Genomic DNA, 16,141 nt, shown 5'->3' with positions numbered 1-16,141 from the left:
CCTGCTTCTCCACCGAAATATTTCTTTCTCTCAAGCTATTTCCAGTTTGTTTTCACACTCCACCCTCACAAACATGGATTCAGCACCACACAGAGGGAGCAGCAGTTGGGGGTAGATAGGAATGGAGAAGTGGCAGGCAGAGAAAGGCTAAAACAGCCCTCACACTGCTGCTTTTACCTAAACTGGCCCCCCTCAAGCTGTCCCCCCCCCCCATTTTAAAGAAGCAGTGAATGTATCCACATCAGCGGCATAGCATGAGTTGTCAGGGCAACGCAAGTACCGTATTTTTTGCACCATAACACTCACTTTTTTCCTCCTAGAAAGTAAGGGGAAATTTCTGTGCGTGTTATGGAGGGAATGCCTACGGGTGGCATGCCTACGGATTTTCCTCCTCTAAAAACTACGTGCGTGTTATGGTCGGGTGCGTGTTATAGAGCGAAAAATACGGTAATTTGCGCCCCCTAACCTGGGGCAAGGCAAGTAATTTGTGCCCCCCCAACCCCTAACCTGCCGCGTCAGGTGATCTGAGGCAAGTTGCCGCTGGCGCTGCCGCCCAAACGACGCCGCTTGCCCGGAGGAGGAGGGGGGCAGAGAGGCGAGGAAAATGCAACATGGCCCAGCAGCTGCAGCAGCAGCAGCGGCGGAGACGGGGCTGTGAGGAGGGGCTGCCTGGCGCGTCCTCCGCGGCCCTGACGCGCGGGGACCGCGGCGAGCGCTGAGAGCCGCTGCCTGCCGGACACCTTCAGCCTGGACGTGCGCACAGCTCGTTGGTTCCACGAGACATGCAGCTCTGCTACAGCCTGCGCCCGAGGCTCTTTGGCGACTCTGGAGGCAGCGAGCACGCCCCCCCCAGATGTTGCGCCCGGTGCGGCCGGCCCCCCTTGCACCCCCACGCTATGCCACTGATCCACATGCAATGGTAACTTGATTCTAACAAAACTACAATGAACAGTTATGCAGGAAAGTAAGTATGCCTGTTGTGGCTTCTCCTGAAACTGCAGTACTCAGCACCCTGGAAGGGGCGATGCAGCCAGCAGCCAGCAGGCCAAGGGGGCGAGCTGAAATGTCACCTGCTGCTTTGGACCAGCCAGCTAATGGCAGGCTTCTAGGGAGAGTATCCTTGCTGTGCTAGAAGACAAGATACACAAAACAGGTAAACCAATACATTTTCTTCAATACCGTGTTGCACCTCTGGGGAGAACTTGCAAGCCTTTCAACTTTCCTTGGAGTCCATATCAAAAATACCCAAGAAAGGAGGAGCTCAGTCAAGACCAGAATCTTTCCTAAATACGGTGCCCTGTGCAAGGCCAAAACTTGGTGCCCCCAAAATGCACCTTCTCAATTTTGCAACCCCTTTGCCTGGCGCTCTGTGTGGGGCAACTGCCTGAAGCATCCTAAATCCGGAGCTGCCCCCACCTTCTCCCCCCAGAAGCGGCCCTCCGGGGCTGGAGCGGAGGCCCTCTGCCAGGAAAGCAGCCCCTCCAGCCACAGAGCCTGGTCTACGGAGAAGCTGGCCAGATTGGGACCGGGGGGGTGCAGAACCCCCCCCCCGGGCAGCTGCAGGGGCGGGCGGCTCAACTGGCCGCGTCTCCTCGGGGCGCCTCCGGCAAAGAGTCCTGCCGCTGCCGGGGGGGCGTCACAGCAGTCCGGGGGGGGGAGCAGACCCCACCCCTCTGGCCCCGGGGGGGGGCCCTGGCCAAAGGACCCCAAGGAAACTCCTGGAGCTTCTCGTCCGCGGCCTCGGGGCGGGGCGCCTCTGCCGCCAGCCCCCCTCGGACGGAGCCTGGCTCGGCCCCTCCGGCTCCAGCCGCCCTCCCGGAGAGCCGCACTCCACCCGGCCCTACCCCGACCACGCATGCGCGTTGCAAGGGCGAAGGCGGCGCCAAAGGGACGCGGGCGAAGGGTTTTCCGACGACACCAGCGGCTCCCGAGCGCAGTTTCCGACGGGCGGGGAGGAGGAGCCGAAGGGGCCGGCGTTTGGCGCGGCTGGGAGGGGAGCGCGTCAAAACACAAGATTAAAACACAAAATGCCCAAGGAACACAAAAGCGGAACGAAACAAGAACCGCCTCCCTCCCGCCCCGCGGTCCAAAGGATAGAGGATGTTGGTCAGCCGAAGGCAGAAGTGAAGAGAAAGGTTTTCACCTGGTGTCTTAAGGTGCCTCACGGAGGTACCAGGTGAGCCTCTCAGGGAAAGCGTGCCAGTATAACTCTTTCCCTTGAAATACCTCGCAATAAGTGAAGATGCAGCAATGGATCACAGAATTGTAGAGTTGGAAAGGGACCCAAGGGTCATCTAGTCCAGCCCCTGCAAGGCAGGAACTGCTAAGCTGTGGGTGAACATATCAGACGACACAGCGATTCTTCAAACAACTCTTGTTTATTCACAGGCCAGAACAGAACTGAAGGGTTCAGCCAGCCTGCTTATATAGAGCTCCACTACAACGCAACAGTAACCACGTTCTGTAACTATCCAATCACTGAATGTCACATTCAATCCCTTATTTGAATATGTGGACCTGAGTGAAAACTATCTACAGTATCCCCCTGCTGGCCCAGGGTGAGAACTTCAGTACACAACATTACCTATTGTGGAGAAAGGCCTGTGAATAAAATACCTACCGTATTTTTCGCACCATAGGACGCACCGGACAATAGGACGCACTTTGTTTTAGAGGGGGGAGAACAAGAAAAAAAAAATTCTCCCCCTCTCTGCCCAGCGCCCCTTCAGTGAAGCGGCAGGAGGCGCTGCGCAGAGAGGGGGAGAACTTTCCCCCTCTTGTTTTCCCGCTCTAAAACAAGGTGCCGTTTAAGGTGCGTTCAGGCGGCTACCTTGGAAGCCTGGAGAGCGAGAGGGGTCGGTGTGCACTGACCCCTCTCGCTCTCCAGGCTTCAGGCTCCTTTCGACCTGCTCTTTGGGGCTGGCGGGGGGAAGCCCACCACCAGCCCCAAAGAGCAGGTCAGGGAGCAGCGGAAAGGCGCAGCGGAGAGGCTCCTGCCATGGCCACGCGTCACCTCTCCAGCCGGGAGAGGGTCGCGGGGCTATGGCGTCTTCGCTCCATAGGACGCACACACATTTCCCCTTCATTTTTGAAGGGGAAAAAGTGTGTCCTATAGAGCGAAAAATACGGTACTTCTCGTTAAAAAAGAAGACTGCTATGGCTTCTAAACCTTGAGTTATAGAGTATTCACTGGCTGTGGGTCATGCTGTTTGCATCTTGCACCGGTTTGTTGACTGATTATGAATGCCTGAAAACCACACTGCTTTCCTCCTCCTCCTTTCAGGCATCCTGACAGTTCTGGGGAATTCAGCTGTCCTGGCAGTAGCTGTGAAGCGCTCCTCCCATCTCAGGTCACCTGAGCTCCTGACGGTTAATTTGGCCGTAACCGATCTTGGACTGGCCATCAGCATGACCCTCAGATTAAGAGTCTCAGGCTCTACTGACTGAGCTGGGAACCTATTCCAATTTTCAACCTGGTTTTAAGAGCGTTGGGGTGCGGGGTGAGTGACAAGCCCCACTTTGGGAGCCCCAAAATGGTGAAAGCAAAAACTCCATTAGTGTTTTGTTGGTGGAAAAGGTTTTGTGCCTTTAAAGGCTGTTTAAACAGAAAATTAACAGCTTCAACCCTCCATGGAGGAGACTCAGGCTATGTACAAACAATATCTGTGAAGCACATTTCCAGTCCATTTCTCCCGCTTAAAGAATTCTGGGCACGGCTGCTGGGAATTGTAGTTCTGCGAGGGGAAAACTACAATGCCCAGAATTCTTTGAGGCCAAGAATGTGCTTCCAATGTGCTTTAAAATACAGTGTTTATACGTAATTGGCTTGAATTTCTGCCTGTTTTAAACGCCTTTTAACAAAGCTATTCACACAGTTCCCTTTTAGCATCCCTCCCTTACTATCTTTTAAAAAGATTTATCCCTAATCATAATCTCTCTTTTATCCTTCTATCCTGAAAAATCATATTAAAACCCTTGGGCGGCAGGGAGGGCAACATATAAAATCATTTATAAAAAACAAAAACCGCCCATTTCTATTCAAGCAACCAGAGCGGAAGCAGGATCTTGCACTGAACGTCCCTCGGTAGATCATCATAGTCAAAAGTGCAATGTAGAGCAACGCAGAAGCATCTGCAAACCTGCCCTGATTTATTGATAGTTCCCCCGTGTTTCCCCACCATTCTTAACCTGCATGTGGAAATTTCTGATCAGAACCGGAAGTGTGCAGTTGTCTAGAGCTCTCTGTCTGTCTTTTCTATGGTGGAAGGAGGAGTTCTGTCTGTCTGCTTGCTCTCCCAAGCCCTGCTGCAGGTGTGGCGCCCTCAGAGGCACTCTTGATTTTCAGGACTCCTGTAATGAGATGCAGAATCGGAGTAAGGGAGGCTCTGACACTTTTGACCCACCAAACTTCTGCTGTTGAAAAAGCAGTCAGCTTTTTGAGTTATGAAAAGTTAGAAGGTTCATGGGCAGCCCCACACGACACAAGTTTTTACTCAAAAGTAAATTCTGCTGAATTCAGTGTGGAACCCACTTGCAAACAAATGAACACAGAATTGAGGCCTTAGGCTTAACACACCTGCTTAAATTTGTGAAAGACAAAAGTGGCTAAATAAATGGTGAAAACTTGGCTTCTATCATCTAAAGTTGGTTGAAAGGAAACCCTGTTGTGTTGTTTAGTCAGAGATGGATACAAAATACTAAAGAGTATTATCTTCCCAAGTGATGCCGCCTTGGCTGCTCTGAGCGAGGTTCACCTTTCCAGACCCTTTATTTCCCTGGCAGGTACTTGGGGTAGAAACTCCCTTACGCCAACTAGAATGAGATGGCTGTAGCTGTAAGCAACAGGCATCTTGGAGCAGGCACAGCATATGCGGCCTGGCAATCCCAGCAGATAGGAGAGGCTTGTTGCTGCCCATCAGCCAGTGGCGTAGCGTGGGTTGTCAGCACCCGGGGCAAGGCAAGTAATTTGCACCCCCTAACCCGTGGATTTGCGCCCCCTAACCCTAACCCCCAGATGTTGCGCCCGGTGCGGCCGGCCCCCCCTGCACCCCCCACGCTACGCCACTGCCATCAGCTGTCATCCTCTTATGACAGGCTGCCATTCCTCAAGTACTTGAGGAAACTGGCACCAGGGGAGCTTGAGAACATAAGAAGCATAGAACTGTAGAGCTGGAAGGGACCCAGCCGATCATCTAGTCCAACCCCTGCAAGGCAGGAATATATGGCTGGCCCATCTGGGGATCAAACCTGCCGCCGTGGCAATTTATTTGTTAAGAGGATGGGGGAAAGGGAACAGTTCTTCATAAGGATCAGAATAAATGGGGCTGAAATTGCGTCCTTGAAAGCACCATCCCGGATTTGGAAAACTGATACCAGGAGCCATAGGTGCAAACAGCATTTATTGTGGGGCAGGCTTTATTTTGGAGGCTAAGGGCAGAGTTGAGTTATCTGTGATGCAATTGGTCAGTTAGTTAAGTATTTTTATTGATTTACTTGATTTAGAGGGGGCAGCTTCCCCCCCCCCCGCCTCCCTGGCTATGCCCATGCCAGGAGCCTGACACATCGTCTTGGGTGGGGTGATGCTTTCAAGAAAGCAATCCCCAATATTCATTTTCTTTCGTTTTATGAACTGGTTTTATAATGTGGTTTAGTTTTATAATGTGTTAAAGAAAGCAATAATATTTTGCTATCATCATGATAGCTTCTACTGATAAATTTGACTAAGAACACTTTGTCGCGTCCCTTAAGAGGAGCAGGGCTTGTGGCTGCTGGTTTTCTCAGGGCCCAGGGGTGCTGCATCGCGTGAGGTGCATTGTGACATCTCCCTCTGCTGGCTCATTGGTCGCCAGAGCTCTAGAAGGCCTGGGATCTTCTATGCTTGGATCATTCTGTGCTTGTGAGAGTAGAGAGAGCATGTAAGTAGGATTTCTTTCAGCGTATCGGATCCTCTTAATTGAGGGTCCGCGTTGCGCACAGGCCATAGGTGCAGCCCACCTTCCTTGGGAGCGGTGGCGTGATCGAGGGGGGCCTTTAAAAGGCAGTGGCGTGGCGTTGGGGGGGGGGTTACCTGGGTTTGCGCTGCCAAACACCTGCCCACCCACCCTCGATTTAGGTTTGTGCTTTGGTCTTGCTCTGGACTTCGGTTGGTTGTCTGTTTTGGAACAGGGGCCGGGTAGGAATTTTTTCCATTTGGCAAATTGGTACTGGCCTCTTGGTCTTTGCCTACCTCTTAGCAATTGTCACAACTTTATAAGGTTTGGCAGTAAGGCATTGGCTTAGTGAAATGTGGGGGAGGGGAGGGGTGGCCATCCCCTGCCCCTCCAGGTACAAGGGTATTCTGCTAAAGGAATCCGCAGGTCCGGATCTCGTCCAAAGTCTGCTTGGGAGGCTAGGGCCATGCCAGGACCCAGCGGGAACCCCGGGGTGAGTTTCAGTTGGTCGCCATTGATGGAGCTTCCTCTGTTGGTGGTTTACTCTTCCAGACTTCCTGCAAGGTGGGCAGGAGTCAGATATAGTTATTGCCAATGCCTAAGCCAGGCATGCCCAAAGTCCATTTCGGGGGCCTAATTTGCAAGTAAAGTATGGATTAACCAGTGAAACACAATGGCAATACATCCAATTGAAACATATGTTGGAAAGGCAGTTTGGCCCTGATGCTATAGCAGCATTGGAAACACCCTTGTTGCTACAAGATTTAATCTCTACAGCAAAAACAAAAAACTCTACACTTGCACTATATAAAACTCTACTCAACAGGAAGAAATATGATTTAGAATATGATAGACAAAAATGGAGTGAAGAGTTGGGGCTCCAGATAACAAATAATATATGGGAGTCAAGTATAAAATCAACAGAAATAGCCTCTGTGGATCTAAGACTAAGACTTATTCAACAGAAAATAATATTCAGATTCCACTGGACTCCAGCAAAACTATACCAGAAGAAAATAACAAGTACAGACAACTGATGGAGATGTGGGAGTAAAAATGCAAACTTAGTATATATGATGATTAAATGCCCGATAATAAGATCATTTTGGTGTGAGGTGAGGATATTTATAGCAAAAGTAATAAAAAGAAATTGTTATTTAGCGGAATTAAATTTAATTCTAAATTATATTCTGGAAACGTGGGAGATTACAAGGGGTTTAAAAAATGGATGTACCGTGCTATATTAGAAGCAAAAAAACCTTGTTTTGATGATTTGGAAGAGCCGCAAAAAGATTCCATTGAGCACATGAATTGATAATATGGACAGACTAGCTACATACAAACAAATTGCATGTTGACGCAAATTAAGAATGGATAAATATGAAGAAATCTGGAAGGAATATTTAAGCGATAAGGCGGATAATGGTGGGAAGTAGGGGGAGGAGAGAGAGGCGGGAAAATATTGTTAAAAAGGTGTAGTCATAGGTATATCAGTGTATCCAAATCTGAATTGTCAAACTGTGTTATTAGTGCTATTATGGTTTTTGTTGTATGTGCGCCCAAAGTCCGTTTCGGGGGCCTATTCCCTGGGGTAAAATCACTGAAAAAACCTCAACAGTTAAACCCAATACCACTCACATTGCTGTCCTCAGTAAAGTTGTGGCCTAAATTTTGCCCATTCACCTTCAGAGTCAAATTCTGTCTCAATGTGTTCTCCTTCTTCTTGGGGTTGCGCCAGGGCCTTGATGCGCAACTGAATTCTGTGGTGATAGGGAGCTTAGAGGCGTGAATGCAAAAAGCAACTTTTGGGACGTAGATCAGGAGAGGACGAACTGTGAGCCCCATTTCTCATATTTTTCTCTTTCTTTTCTAGGTTTACCAGATTGCAAAAAGTCTTTTTGCGGATGGCAAAGAAAAATAAAGTGTGCCCTCTCCCCGAGTCCTCCCCCCCGCCCCCCTCCGCCCCCCCCTGCAGGCGCCTTTTTGAAAGGACTTCAAAGGTAAAACCTTTCAGCCTATAGAAGCTGATTCCAGCCCCTGGGATTTCTCGGGACAGGTCTCTGTCTGAGGTCTGTTTGGAGCTGTAATCATCATATCCCATGTGGCTCTTTGTTTCCCTGTAGGCGCAGGCAAAAACGAAGGAAAGTCCCCCTGAAGGTATGTCTGTTTCTAGGGATGTGTTCAGAAAGTCTCTCTCTCTGTGTGTAAGAAGCCTCTCTAACTGGCAGCCTTCTCTTCTTTTCCTTTCAGAAGAGCTCATCCTGGAAGACGTGGAGGAAGAGGAGGAAGAGACGGGGCGGCACTGGGGCACCTGAATCAATCCTTAACGGTTCTTGGCTGTTGTCAAGTTGTGCTTCTGTGTCTTTCCTTGAAGGTTGCGGAGATGAGGTGGTGGCGCCGCCTTGTCCCGCTGCCTCTCAGCAGGCGCTGCCCCAGGCCAAGGCCGTGGAAGCAGCCCCTGCCAGGTATGGGGGGGGGGGAAGGCTGTGGTCCAGAGCATCTCTCCCAGGCTCTGGCAGCGCATCCGGAAGGGGGGGAGTCCAGGGCTGGGACTAGAGAGAGGTTTGGGAACCTCGCTAGGGGAAGTCAGTCTCTCAGCCTGATTTCCTTCACTGAGGGGCAAAGGGGTGGGGATTAGGAAGCTAAGGAAAACCAGAAGAAAAAGACAACCGTTTTTAAAATAAAACCTGAATAAATATCTAAGGCAGGAGGGAAGCCAGAAGCAGCCACAACAATTTTTTTTGTATTTTATATTTTTGTACACAGCTTTGTGGGCCTCGGGCTTTTAAGCAATTTATAAATTTGTAAAATAAATTGTTTTTTTTTTTTTTGCACCTATTGTTTCAATTTACTGTTCGCACCAAAGGTAACTATCAGAATATATTGTACTAGGATGATTTTACAGATTCCCGAGTTGGAAGATGTCATCGATAGGTGGCAGTGTTCCTCTCTGTACTCTACTTTCCGGGCACCCATATTGTCTAGCCTAAATGCCAGCAGCAGCCTTCAGCAGTGCATGCTGGTGCCTAGTGTTTTGTTGTCGCTCTTCTCTGTGAAAACAGAAGTGTGGGTCTGCATGCAGTGTTAGGTTTTATGCATTCTTCTTCCCCATATTGTTTGACACTTCCTTTGCTTTCTCTTGCTAGACACCCCGTGAAGTGGCCCAGCAGGCGGTAGATGCGGATGTGCATTGCGTGGGGGTGAGCACCTTGGCTGCTGGCCACAAAACGCTTGTTTCTGAATGCCGCCCAGACATTCTCATCATGTGTGGAGGCGTCATCCCTCCCCGGGTACTGTGCACCACCATCACAAGATGGCTTGTTGTGAGATGATTAAATTGTTCCCAGTGAGGTGGGGTCTCCATCTACCTTCTCCTCCTCCTCCAGGCAAATGAACACCATTGAAAGGCTTTTAAAATAGCATCTAGCTTTTGAAATGTGGAAATCCTTCAGCAAATTTGGGAAAGTGTTGTAGCTTCTAGGTTTAGGGTTCAGAGAACAAGGCAGTTGAGAAGCAGCCTCCCAAAAGCTTTCGAAAACTGTCAATATAATCAAATAATTTAAAAATCACTTTTTAAATTTAAAAATATTCGTAAACATTTTAAGAAATGAAGAAAAAAGGGACCAGTTTCCTTTACTGAAATAGAAAATATATAATTTTTCTTCTTCCAGAATTTGCTTTTTATCTGGGGGTGGGGTGGGGTGGGGTGGGGGGTGGGGTTATGAACAAGAATAATGTTATACAAATGAGTATACTGTACCAAGTATTCTTATGTCTTTTGTATATCACAAAAATAGCATAATAAATGTGGGGAAATATCTACAACATATGTTTCATTATTAGTGGTCAATGTAGAAGTTCTTGGTTCATGAATTGGTTTAAACAGTTAGGAAGAAGAAGGGAAGAAAGGGCTGGAGGGGGGAATGGCGAGTGGAGTGGGGAAGAATTTGCTTTTCTGCTTTGAATCTCTTGACCTTGGTATAATTGTTGCACCTGGCAAAAGATTCGTATAGAGCCACAAGTCTCTGACTGTCTTGGAGCAGAGGTGAAAATGTTCACCACTTTTGATGATTTCATCCTTTACGTTAGATAGGATAACACTTAGAGCAGAGATTGCTTGAACCTGTAGTCACTAGGACTTTGCACACATGGCGGGGTTTGCGTAGGTGAGAGCATCACTGTTTCCCCCCATAGCTAGCATACCAAGTTATTTTCTCTTCTCCATGTGTGCTACCTCCTAACCTGCCATTGCTAAACTCTGCTCTTTGAGCATGTGTTCTGCAGAATTTTACTTTACAAAGTTTGCATGCATGTTTTATGTCTGTTTTTCTCCTGCACAGGATTCTGACTTCTTATATGCCTCTGGTGTTTCCAATATATTTGGCCCTGGAACCCGAATCCCAAAGGCAGCTGTCCAAGTTTTTGATGATATTGAGAAATGCTTGGAAATGAGGCAGCAATCTCTGTAAACCTCTGTCTCATAACAAACTTTATATATTATAGTTTACGTTGATGCATTGTGATTTGTTGATAAAATTGTTAAAACATCTACAGTGTCTGGTGTTGCCTTATGCTTTCTAAGAAAGTGGGAAATCATCTGCAATATTATTACATATGTATGTAAGATCTATCAAAGAATCTAAATGAAATGGGTAAATTTAAAGTTTTTGCATATAAGACTTCATTATATCTGAAATACACTTCAGATCTTTGGAAATGCAAATTACAATTTAAAATAAATGTTACTGATACAGAAAGGTGGTGAAATTATGTCCTGCTGGTTCATACTGTTTGTTCACATGCCTCTTGCCCTTTCGGTCCAGTCTCGTTGCCCTAGCTTTGTTTGCTTGTCAGATTGACAAATATCCATTTCCTACCCCTGGTAGTCTGCCTCAGGCACAGGCAGCCTTCGGCCCTCCAGATGTTTTGGCCTACAACTCCCATGATCCCTAGCTAACAGGACCAGGGGTCAAGGATGATGGGAATTGTAGGCCAAAACATCTGGAGGGCCGAAGGTTGCCTATGCCTGGTCTACCTTTTTTCTTTTCCTGCTCAATAGCCTCTGTAGAGTCTGAAGTTGGTGGCCTTGCGGGAGATATGGGCAGTTTCCAGTTCTGTGACCTCACGAATCCTGTACTGAGATGACATGCACAAGACAGATAGAGTGACCCTTTTATGAAAAGTCCATTTTTTGTAAGGTTCTTGCTCAACAGCCTTAATAGAAGTATCAAAGGGGGAGGTGTTAACAGCCCGTTAAGCAAAGGTCTTTTCTTATTCTTCAAGACGCCTGTGCCTCTTTAGACTCCATCATTGACACCTGAGCTCAGCATCCCATACAGTCCAACAAAAGCACAAAAACAAATGCCAAGTTCACCAACATTACAATCTCTTTTAACTGCATAAATACCTCCTCTGCCAGCTATTAATATAGCAAACTCTAATTTAGTCCATGTGCTCAGAATTCCTTGAGATTCCTCAGTTCTTGCCGGCAGGTCTTTTTTTTTTTTAAAGAACAGAGACCTCGGAATTATCCTGCAAGCAGTTTATTATAAACTTCCTAGGAATTACTGCCCTTGTAGTGTTTCCCTGGGAGATTTCATTATCTGGACTTTGGAGCAACATTTTCAAATAAGACTTCTGCAGCTGCAGCTGATGGATTTGGAACTTCTCCACTGTCTGTCTTTCTGAATGAAGAAATGTGTGCGTTATCCCTTCCTGACCAAATCACTGACACATGGCTATTGGTGGTATGCTTGGTGCTAAAATAAACTTTCTGACTACAGCAGCACTGGAGGCGCTTAATTTCACGCCGGAAAGTTTTGCTGAAAGCATAGTAAATGAAAGGGTTGTAGGCTGTTGAGGATTTAGCAAAAAGACATGGCAACAAGGTAACGATGGGCGGTATTGATTCACTGGAGTGAAATATTGACCAGAAGCTGACTGCGGCATATGGTGTCCATGCGCTGAGGAATCCCACGCTGATCAGTACAGCCATCTGTAAAAACAACCACTTATAGTTAGTTACTGGCTGGCTTTTTATATTTTCTCCTTCTCTGTTATTTCGAATCAGTGAGAGAGAAATGAAGGATTAGTGCTTTAACCTTTAAGAGATATTTAAACAATTGGCTCTTGCATTCATTTTAGGCTGTCCATTTTATCCTAAGACCCAAAAGCAGTATCCTCTGCAGTACAGCAGCCCTTCAGCGGAATAAAATAACACAAGATCAGGATAAGAAATTAAGAACAGCATCCTTTGTGTTTATCAGATGCTTTACATCATAATGGAATGTCACCTGTTTCAAATTATAGTCATATAGAAGAAAATATGCCAGGACCTCAGCATCTCATACAATAGCAATATATATACCACATGCTTCCTCTATGAGCCCATGTATTGCAAGATCTGAGAGTCTTACAGTATACAGGTTCATCATTAAGTTAGTCCCCAGTATGTATGTGGCTGCGAAAACCCAACCAGATGGGTGGGGTATAAATATTTATTTATTTATAATATTCTTTCTCGTTAATACAATAAACTTTCATACAAATGAATCTAACAACAGAGGAGTTGCTCAATGTCTGCAACTCAAATGGAACACAAACCATACATGAAGGCAAACACACAAACAGCCCAGTCCATCGCATCCATAAGTGCTTTGGCATTTCCCCAATATTTTGACAATAATTTTCAATCTGTAGGGCCAGAATCAATGTCTGAGTCAAAGGAATACTGTGTTCCTATTGCTCTTTAAAATACAAAAATAGTCTGCTCACAACAAGACATACCCACCAATGTCAATTTCTTCTCCAGCTTTGCTGCATTTGAAGTCCTGTTGAAGTTCTGCATCTTTTGATAGGTTTTATGAACCTTCCAGGCTATACCCAAGTAACAGATGGTGATGGTAATTGCTGGCAGAATGGTACACAGAATGAACATGCTCAGAATAAAGGAAAGCCCATTAGCCGAGTTGTGGAACTGGCTCCAGGCTATGGTGCAGGAAGTGCCAAATGGTTCTGGGCCGTAATGCCCCCAGCCTAGCAGAGGCAACGTGGCCCAGAGGGCTGCATACAGCCAGATCAAGGCAATAGAAACATGGATGACTTTTCTGTTGATTGTATTACCTAGGAAAAGAAAAGAAAGTAGACTATAGATACCAACACTATTTGAAGAGCATAGAAATCTGCCAGGCAATTATCCCTGTAGCTCCATTGTCCAGATTTCCTGGGTTTCAAACTTCCCAGGTTCTATTTGGAGATGGCAAGGACTGAGCATGCGATTTTCTGCATGCCCTGTAAGCCATGACCCTTCGCTTGGGCTGTGGAGACATTATGTACATGATCTCCGTCAAAAATAACTGTTTGAGTTATGGCTATATAGACATACTTTAGAACACACTCGTCTAGTGTGATACTTTTGTGTATATTGCCTGACAACATTTACAGGCCTCCATAAAGCATTCTCAGGGAAGCTTAAGATATTTCCATTGGTCACCATATGTGGTTAACTATCTTTGGCTAGTAGCAGAGGTACACAGCCAATGTAAAGAAGAACACCAGCACCACAGTGCCAACTCCTACATGGTATTATGCATTTCAATTTACAGCTCAAAACATGTTTACGGCCAGACTGTATATCCGCCCCCATTGTTTACTGCAGGAATGCTAAATATATCTGATCTATAAACACACAGAAAAGGTCTGATAGGCTCTTTAAAATATTATTCCCTTGGCCTTGACATGAAGTCTAAAGCTTTGAAATTGTTTCACCTTTGCCACCCTTCTGTGCTTTGTTACTCACTATTGGACTTTGAAGAGTGGGTTACAAGAAAGCGGATTACAGCCATCACAGACAAGGTCATCATGCTGGCGACACCAAACAGGAAACCCATCAGGGCATAATAAATGCAAGTTGCATCGCCCCCCAGCCAGGCATGGTTCCAGGCAGAAGCAATAGCCAGGGGATACATGCTGATGGCCATTCCAAGATCGGTTACGGCCAAATTAACCGTCAGGAGCTCAGGTGACCTGAGATGGGAGGAGCGCTTCACAGCTACTGCCAGGACAGCTGAATTCCCCAGAACTGTCAGGATGCCTGAAAGGAGGAGGAGGAAAGCAGTGTGGTTTTCAGGCATTCATAATCAGTCAACAAACCGGTGCAAGATGCAGACATCATGACCCACAGCCAGTGAATACTCTATAACTAAAGGTTTAGAAGCCATAGCAGTCTTCTTTTTTAACGAGAAGTAGGCATTTTATTCACAGGCCTTTCTCCACAATAGGTAATGTGTTACTCAAAGTAACATGAAACAGCTTGTGAATTTATATCAGTGGATTTGTGACTGAAGGACAGGTAAGGGTCAGAGCAAAAGTGGATTCTGTTTCAGCCACAAATTAGTCACTTTCTAGCATCTATTCTTGATACCTGTGGTATGCTCTCTTCAACACTGTAGAGTTATTATCTTATCTGAAGAAGTGTGCATGCACACGAAAGCTCATACCAAGAACTAACTTAGTTGGTCTTTAAGGTGCTACTGGAAGGAATTTTTTTATTTTATCTTGACATTGTAAAAGGTGAATTGAAATGTGCATCCAAAAGAAAATGTTGGTGGGGTCGCCTGCCATTCCACAGCATAGCAATCCCTAGAGTAGTAAGACGTGGGGAGGGCGAGAAGGCTGTCCAGTCCTGACACCCTTGTTGGTGCAAACTGTGCTCAATAGCAGATTTTCGGACAAGACAAAATGGGTGGAAGTGATTGGGAATATGGTTCTGGGCACTCCCAAGCTTATGGGTCTCAACGTTCAAGCTCTCTCCGTCCTCCACCCCCAAACCTTGATAGCCATGTCTCGAGGTTTCATGGCCTCAGTGAAAACTACTAAGTAGCATCTGCACTCACCTGGTCAAATTATTGATTTAGGCTGTATTCCTACACACAATTACCTGACAGTAAGTCACAATGAAGTTATCTAGCCTTACATTTCAGTAGTCGTCTATAGGATTGCACTGCCAGTTTGTTGTCAGCTCTGGACACAAAGTTGTCCTGAGCACCTTGAAAGAAGGATTAAAAGAAAGGGTGGTGTCCAGAGAAGTAGCTCCACTAGCACTAGAACTTTGTGTACAGAACAACCCTTGCTGCTTCTCTCCTTGTGCCTGCTCCACAGGTCTGCTCCGGAGGGTGAACAGCAGAAAATAAGACGGAACCCTTTCTCTACCATTTACATGTGAAGAGAACACCTTGTTAAGGGCCACCCCAATCTCTGCCAAGTGGTGTGAGGTTCCAGGAGTCTTCGCCCTTATCCAGGGTTCATGTTTCTTTTGGAAAAATGAGGCACAGCGGAGTCTTTAAGATAATATGGTTTTACTTACACATATATACACCTTAACCTTGATGGAGGGAGTGCAGAGGGTGAATGTCATTTTGCCAACCTTTCAGGGCAAAGTCTTCCCATTATAGCTTTCAAAAATTAGCTTATGACTACAGTATCTAGTGATGGCTTCGATAGTGGAGGGGACCATTTCAGCCACTACAGATAAAAGCCTTCATATGACCTTTTCAGTCTCTGCACTCATTTCACAAGTCTGTGCCAACTCATCCAACAGAGATTCAAACACCATTAGGAGAATGTGTGAGGGGAACCATGTAGGATACTTGCACCTCAGCATGCCTCATGCTCATGCCCCTGCCCACAAACTCTGCTGCACATAGAAATCCTTCACCCACTAGCTGTCACCATCAAAAATAATACGTATGTTTATCTCAAAATGCTTATGAGCTTCAGCCGACTTTGATCTGCGACCTCCTTCCCAACAGCATATTCTGCAAAACTCCATCCATCTATAGGAGCCTTTGCCACCATGGACCAACCTCCAGATATTTTGGATTACAGTAGCAGTGCTGGCTGCAACTGGTGGGAGTTATTGTCAAAAAATATTATTATTATTTAGTAAATTTGCTAGTTGCTTTTTCTTGCCCAAAGCAAGCTACTAACTAACTAACTAACTAACTAACTAACTAACAAAAAAAAACCCACATAGATACATTAAAAACCAAGCAGGGAAAGAAAAACATTTTTGAGGGCACGTGACTGATGAAGGCTGATTTAAACTAAGTTTTGAATGAGCTGCTAAATCATGTACTATATGTGTCTTTCTGTAATGCATGCAACAGTCAAATATACAACTCAGAAATTATTCAGTTTCCAGAAAAAACCTA

The 16,141-nt window shown here is 46.4% G+C and overlaps 2 protein-coding genes and 1 long non-coding RNA gene across 7 annotated transcripts in view; 1 reads left to right on the top strand and 2 right to left on the bottom strand.

Annotated features, from left to right (window-relative positions):
* Nucleotides 1-2,385: 2,385 nt before the first annotated feature.
* LOC310703230 lies at nucleotides 2,386-7,724 on the bottom strand. Its single transcript, XR_014524017.1, has 3 exons — nucleotides 7,614-7,724; nucleotides 3,128-4,350; nucleotides 2,386-2,616 (listed from the first exon to the last, which is right to left on the bottom strand). It is a non-coding gene; the product is annotated as an uncharacterized lncRNA (long non-coding RNA).
* LOC310703197 (methylmalonyl-CoA mutase, mitochondrial-like) lies at nucleotides 5,204-10,483 on the top strand. Of its 5 annotated transcripts, XR_014523979.1 has the most exons (4): nucleotides 7,962-8,395; nucleotides 9,077-9,220; nucleotides 10,024-10,096; nucleotides 10,271-10,483. XR_014523979.1 is itself a non-coding variant. In XM_083495357.1 (3 exons), the coding sequence occupies exons 1-3, from the start codon at nucleotides 7,835-7,837 to the stop codon at nucleotides 10,397-10,399; spliced, it is 291 nt and encodes a 96-aa protein (XP_083351483.1). In that variant the 5' UTR covers nucleotides 5,204-7,834; the 3' UTR covers nucleotides 10,400-10,483. The 5 variants fall into 5 exon arrangements, 1 of the variants encoding a protein (XP_083351483.1); XM_083495357.1 differs by lacking the exons at nucleotides 7,962-8,395; nucleotides 10,024-10,096 and adding an exon at nucleotides 5,204-7,852; XR_014523976.1 differs by having other exon boundaries at nucleotides 7,942-8,259; nucleotides 10,024-10,483.
* A 974-nt stretch (nucleotides 10,484-11,457) lies between these two features.
* Nucleotides 11,458-16,141, bottom strand: part of LOC310703158 (opsin-5-like) — an 18,053-nt gene continuing 13,369 nt past the window's right edge. Inside the window, exons 2-4 of the mRNA XM_083495296.1 lie at nucleotides 13,729-14,022; nucleotides 12,721-13,052; nucleotides 11,458-11,925 (exon numbers count right to left, since the gene is read on the bottom strand). Of these exons, the coding sequence (XP_083351422.1) occupies nucleotides 11,530-11,925; nucleotides 12,721-13,052; nucleotides 13,729-14,022 (1,022 nt within the window). The 3' untranslated portion in view covers nucleotides 11,458-11,529. The remainder of the gene's footprint in view (nucleotides 11,926-12,720; nucleotides 13,053-13,728; nucleotides 14,023-16,141) is intronic.

The sequence above is a fragment of the Podarcis liolepis genome (assembly GCF_965112155.1).
Source record: "Podarcis liolepis genome assembly, chromosome: 3".
In the NCBI taxonomy this organism is placed as follows: domain Eukaryota; kingdom Metazoa; phylum Chordata; class Lepidosauria; order Squamata; family Lacertidae; genus Podarcis; species Podarcis liolepis.
This window is presented reverse-complemented; position numbering and strand designations above follow the sequence as displayed.

What these genes read in the sequence shown, in the direction of transcription:
- LOC310703197 (XM_083495357.1), top strand. An exon ending in GAGGCGTCATCCCTCCCCGG is followed by an intron (nt 9,221 to 10,270) that starts GTACTGTGCACC and finishes TCTCCTGCACAG; the next exon opens with GATTCTGACTTCTTATATGC.